Source organism: Sprattus sprattus, assembly GCF_963457725.1.
Source record: "Sprattus sprattus genome assembly, chromosome: 19".
In the NCBI taxonomy this organism is placed as follows: Eukaryota; Metazoa; Chordata; class Actinopteri; order Clupeiformes; family Clupeidae; genus Sprattus; species Sprattus sprattus.
In genome coordinates, this window is record NC_137917.1 from 20,064,696 (window position 1) to 20,071,211 (window position 6,516).

Sequence of the window (6,516 nt, forward strand, 5' to 3'; positions counted from 1 at the left end):
ATATTATATCAAAGTGGCCTCTGTGTATTGAAGTAACAGAGAATTGAATTTCCGTTTACGATTTAGACATGTTAACGTTGATGTTTGGCAGGGACAAATCAAAGGCATCAGTAAAACTCAGTGAAGCAGTCCCAGAGCATACACAGGTTGTGACTGTATGTATGTGTACATCTGTTTATGGCCAAAGAAAGACTACAATGACAGGGTCCTAAGTTTATGGGGGAGGTTGGGAACTGGCTGTTAATTCTATGCCTGATTTCAATCACTTCAATTTTCAGGAGATTTAATTTAATTCGGGGAGGGTATAAATCTGATTTCCTCTTGTGGCTCATGTCTCTTACAGTTATATATATTTGTTTTTTGTCGATTTTATGCTTTAGTACAAAATTATTATTATTAATGACATATCTTATTACTAGATAATGTTAATATTTTGTAAGACACCTCCTTATTAAAAGCATGCACGACACTCAAGACGTTTTTCACGGCCCCTCTCTCTCTCTCTCTCTCCCTCTCTCTTTGTCTCTCTCTTCCAATGTCCTCTCTTCCATCTCGTGGCATCTGTTCTCATTTCAGGGATCTAAGGCTTCCACACAATAAAAAGGAAGAAAAAAGATGATTCATATAACTGTCAACTTCTTCTCTGCATCAAGTTCATCTTGCCTTATATCCAGTCCCATTGTTGCTTCCTCGTGACAAAAGTGTGTAATACCTGAAAATCAAAGGGTTAACGGATAGGTAACTGGTTATTGGAGTGTGAGATGTATCCCTCTGAAAGTCCTTCTTTCGCACCTGTCACTCAGTTGGCAGTTGTGTACATTACTGATGATCCCTCCATTGCTTCCTGGTTCGCCTCCATCATGACACAGGGGGTGACATCAGAGGCCTTCCGCTCTGTGATAGGTTCCCCTGGAGCCGGTCCGGGACTGCTGTTTCCAGTCGGCGGGGTCCCGTGCACAGGGGAGGGGCTTAGAGTGACAGTCTCAGGCTCCAAGCACAGCGTTACTTCCTCTTCCTATGGAAACAGAGATTCTCAATCAGGCTGATGATATTGTCTCTGTTTCGCGCACGCACACACACACACACACACACACACACACACACACACACACACACAGCACGCACACTCAAACGCAGACGCGCTCTCCCTCCCTTTCTCTCTTCCTCTCGTACAAACATATACGACACACACACACACTCTCTCACTGTCTCTCTTGTCGGACACACAGTCTCTCATACACTCTCTCTCTCACACACAGACACACACACCTATCAAATAGACCAGCATGCACTCACACACACTACACCCACTCCCTTGATCAAGGAGAGACAAACAGTGCCCACAGACATTCTATCATACATTACATCATCTTTTCCTAATAGACAGATCTGGTTACAGATACCTGAGTAAGTGTGTGTGTGTGTGAGAGACAGAGAAAGAGATAGAGAGAGAGAGAGAGAGAGAGAGAGAGAGAGAGAGAGAGAGAGAGAGAGAGAAAGAGACTGAGTGAGTACTCACATATGCGTTATGACCTTCACTTCTCAGTAAGAGCTATGGCTATGTTTTGTCTAGACTTTCCGCTGTGTGTGTGTGTGTGTGTGTGTGTGTGTGTGTGTGTGTGTGTGTGTGTGTGTGTGTGTGTGTGTGTGTGTGTGTGTGTGTGCTGTCTGATCCCTGAACAGCAGCTGAGCTCCTCTGTTGTTGTGAGTGTGTGTCTGGAGGCCCACGTCCCAGTGCTGTGTGTTGTACTTGTTTGTGAGCGGAGAAGTGACAGCTCAGGCCATGCAGTGTGACAGTGCCTAATAAAGTGCTTGATGTTTCTTGGTCATTAGCAAAATGAAATGTTTGTCATTGATTAAAAATGTATCACCAAATTTGCCCTTCTGCTTCAAAATAGCAGAAATTCTGTTTGAGAACTGGCGATGCCAATGAAGTTCTTCTAAGAACATATTGAGAACATAAGCTTTCTATTTGCTGTATTTGATACATTATGCATTTCTTTTATTTTTGCTCTACTCTGTTGTGTGTCTATTTTTATTAGTTTGTTTTCTTGCTCATTTCTGTAAAGCTCTCCGCATTCTCTATTGCTAGTTTTATAATGCTTCTATCAAATGTATAAAATGTAAATTCAGGCATTTTCAGCGTTGATCAATAGCAGACCCATCCATTTCTCCCTTCATGTGACCCGCTGACCCATCGCGACCTTGGACCACACAACCCACCTTGACCTCGTCCTCCTCTTGGGTCTCCAGCAAAGGCAAGTGCTCTTTCACTACGTCCTCTGCGGTCAGCGCGTTAAGCCCGCCCTCTGAGGCTGTGGCCACACCCACAAACCCTCCCACCTCTGACTGATAGCCTTCCATTGGGCCCGCCCCCCACAGGTCCACCAATGGTGGGTGTGTGGGCCGCTGCAAGCTATGGATGGTGCTGTTGGGTGTGGCTTGCAAAGAGTGAGTGGCGCTGTGGAGCCTCTGTTCCAGGGACTGAGGGCAAAAGGGAGACAGGGGGTGACAATGCATTGCAAAAGGAATGCATTCATTATGAATGATATTACTGGCTGGGATAACTACAGGTAATACTAGCTACTGACATATAACATAAGCTGTGCTAATACTCAATGTGCTAATACCATAGTGCTCCATGGCACTGCATAATGCGTCTTACACTTTCTTTAGGAAACTGCCTAAGGGACCTATTAGCTAGGATATATCACATAATAGAGGTGTGTAATAATTCATAATGTTTATAGGGTAAGCAAGGTTCAGCAGGTGCATCAGATGAGACAGGCTAGAAAAAGCAAATAGGCTATCATCACTGTTTCAGGACAGGACAGGACAGGAAAGCAGTTTGGAAATTAAACATGCAAAACTTCAGGGCCTAACAGTGAAGCACAACAGATGTAATACTAAGGTACAGTACAACCATACAATTGATTTGTATGCAGTATGTTGTTTGTCTGGGGCAAATGGTATGCACTTCACCAAATGACTTTTTACATGGTCATACGCTGTACGGTAGGTCACTGACCTTTACTTCTCACAAAAGATTTTAAAAATACCCAGCTGGGGATAACATGGTCTGTGCCAAGCAGAAGATAATTACCTTGTTAGGTGGTGAAAAGTGATTTTCCTTTGCTAACTAATAAAACAACTAGGGTTCATTCCTTGTGCTCAACAACTGGGCTTAGACCCAGCTCATATCTCCATGGAGCTAACAAAAACATTTCGATGCCGTTAGCTGCAGAGTTTATCAAAGCAGCCTTAATCAGTATGGTACTGGCAATGTAAACTGCGATCATGTAAAAAAGTCATTTTATTGCATATTATTTGCGTCCAATCCTTTAAAATCACATCTGTTGCTCATTTAGGTGGATAACTGTTACCGTCAGCCACTACGACTGTTAGTAGAGGCAGCGAGATTGAGGTGAGTGTAGCAAAGCTGGGCTAATGTGTCCAGTGGGTATAGGCTGTAGTCATAATCCATCACTTCAATCGACTTATAATAGTGCAGCTAAATATCTTTAGCTCAGTCGGCTAACAAGCAATTCTCAGTCCCAACACCACTACAGACAGTGAAACAGTGGTTTACACGCCTGCACAGGATCACATCAAAAGACCATGGGAGCTACACACGTGAACTACACACACCTGTAGTTTTTTTCTTATTCCCCATGGCCGCCATTTGTGCCACTGCAGTTGTTTGTGTAAGTGTAATGGCTTAACCTGAGTCTCTTGTAGGTAGATGCAGCTGTGGCTGCTCGCATTGCAGTGGTTTATGGGATTTGTAGTTTGATCCGTACCTGGTACTGTAACAGCTGTTGCTGCTGGTAGTGCTGTAACTGCTGTAGCTGCTGGATCTGCTGACAGATCTGTTGACTGTGCTGGAGGGCCAGATGCTGCTGCTGCTGCTGCTGCTGAGACAGGAAGACGCCACTACCGTCAAAGGTTCCCTCGCAGGAAGTCCCGCCCGCCATCACATACGAGCCAGTGGCGGGGGAGGCCACGCCGGAGGGCTCGTTGCTGATTGGCTCCCAGGCGTCCGAAGTAGAGAGGCAGTAGTGGCCTTGTGATACGTACGTGTGGGGCCATACCTCTGCAGAGGAGTGGTGGAGAATCGGATCTGAAGGTGAACAACAGGCCAGGAGAGATGTTTAGATTTCACTCACATTGCCACGCTGGGTTTTTTGTTTTGTTTTTATTTGGCATCTCTGGACCTGTAACCCAAAGTCATGTTAGAGAAACAGTATAAGGGTTTTTCCCTGTCAGGTCCTGAATGGTGGTTGGAGGCGTTGGACTACTTGTACGCTCCAAAAAACTCCCAGTCTGGAGCTTCAGCTCACACACTGACACTCCCAGACACTCACCCACTCAAGTCCATCAGACCAAACCAGTGATCAGGGCTTTAGAAGTTTATTTTTTCCTCCTTGTCTTCCTTTTGCGTGACCTATGGCATCAGAGCCCACCTAGACCAGGGAGAGCGGCAGCAGTTGCGGCGGTGGCAGGGCTGTGAAGGGGGGAGCATGATGAAACTGGCAGCAAGCCGACTGACTCATCATGGGAGCCGTTCAGGGCAGATAACGTCTAATGCAGAGCGTGGTTAGATCTTCTCCTAGCGGGGCCTGCAGTGTGGGAACCCAGGGCACTGCTGCTCTGAGTCGTGCTGGATGTGCTGTGGGTGTTGAGTCTGAAACGCAGCCTCTGAGGGGTTTTGTGTTTTGTGTTGTGCGCCGTGACAAATGGACCTCTCCCAATGTGCTACTTACCAAGGCCCCTCTACAGCGGTGTAATTCCATTGCTTGCCTCGCTGAGAAACATTTTTCATGGATTTTATGACTGCTGTGAACATTATGAAAAAAAAAACATTTTGAAAAAAACAGTGGCAGCCTTTATGAGACTCCTGCTATCTGATTGAGAATAACATTATGCAGGGCTGCGTTTCGTAAATGTCATCCTAATCGTGTAAACGAGATCTGTTGTGTAGTGTGTGCTGTTTTATTAGGGAATACACTATCAGCCGAGCTTCCTTTGAGTAATGTGGTATAATATTCTTCTTTTACTACACTTACTTTGAAGTACTTCCTTCACATTCTTATGAGTTTCTATGGCAGACTGTGTTTCATGTTCAATGCTAGTCCAAGGAGTGATATGACTGGTTTAGTTTTTAGTGATGAGTTATGTTCTTTTTTGCACCACTGCATATTCCAATCTAGCTTTTTATTTCTTTTATCACTGCAGCATTAAAAAAAAAAAAAAAAACATCGCCCAGTAACCATCCCTGCCAATACCTCCTCTTGACATATGACAGCCATTCAGGGAGAGCGAACCTGAGATTAATTGCAAAAAGGTATTGGAGTCTACGGTTGCATCGCTCTGTGAGGTTTACGAACAGAGTCCGCCAAAGGATAGAGAATCAGCTAAATCAAGTTTATTTGGTGGCAAATCTGAGCACCGTAGCTGCCGGAGTTGCCACGGAATTATGACACAATGATGCCTCGTCAAGATCCTTCCAGCTGATTGGCCAGAGCGCAAGGTCGCGTTGTGACTAAAAATGGTTCTTTTTATGGTCCGTTTGAGTACTTCTGGAGGAGTGTTCACCGTAGAGTTCTTACAAAGAGCAACTGTGAGATAGTGACCTCAAAGTCAGTCAAATAAAGTTAAGAGACTATGGTTCTCCTGTCATGGATGCCAGTTACATTTTCATAATAAAAAATCCCCCACACTTTACCAGAAAATATTTGTCCGTTTAACAACAAACACATATTTTTCATCGAGTGCTGTGCTGCCTCCCATGTTTCATGTAACCTCGTTACAAGGAAGCTGACTGTGTTGATGCCATTCAGGATTATGAAACAGTGCAGAATAATAATAACCAATGCTACTATTTATATAGTTGAAATCCATCGTCCTTGGTTCCCCCAGGTCATGGTTGTGAATGTAAAACTAGCACTCAGTGTGCTAAAACCCCCAGGCAACCAGAAATGAGATTCTTTGTTTACAGAGGAAAATGGCACACTGAGCCTCTTTCTCTGTCTCTCTTTCACACACACACACACACACACACACACACACACACACACACACACACACGCACACATACTGGAAGCTGAAAAACCCTCCTCTCTCACAGCTCTGCTGAAGTGTCCCTGTTATCTGTCCCATAAGCACACTCACACTCTGTGACCTTGGCTCGTTTTGAAGATGAAGGAGGGTCGTCTGAAGGGAAGTTTAGAGTATTTAATATTTCAAAGTATTTGCCAACCAGTGGTGTAGTATAACACCTTCATACTGCAATTAAAGCCCAATAAAGAGCCAAAAGGTCAAGGACAAATGAGCATGAAGGCTTCTTATTCCACATCCGCATCTTATTCTTATCTCAATATATAGAGAAATAGACCATCCAGGACAATATGGAGGATAACACTGAAAATAACCTGAAAAAGAATAAATACTGACTAGATATGTTCTCAAGCTTAGTTCTGAGGCATTGTGGGAAATGCAGTCATTAGTACCTCTGCT

The 6,516-nt window shown here is 44.4% G+C and overlaps 1 protein-coding gene across 1 annotated transcript in view; it reads right to left on the reverse strand.

Annotated features, from left to right (window-relative positions):
* Positions 1–799: 799 nt before the first annotated feature.
* Positions 800–6,516, reverse strand: part of fam131bb (family with sequence similarity 131 member Bb) — a gene marked incomplete at both ends in the record, with an annotated part of 38,358 nt that continues 32,641 nt past the window's right edge. Inside the window, 4 exons of the mRNA XM_080858056.1 lie at positions 800–1,015; positions 2,224–2,484; positions 3,801–4,120; positions 6,510–6,516. The exon at positions 6,510–6,516 is cut by the window's right edge and continues 134 nt beyond it. Coding sequence (XP_080714182.1) covers positions 800–1,015; positions 2,224–2,484; positions 3,801–4,120; positions 6,510–6,516 — 804 coding nt within the window. The remainder of the gene's footprint in view (positions 1,016–2,223; positions 2,485–3,800; positions 4,121–6,509) is intronic.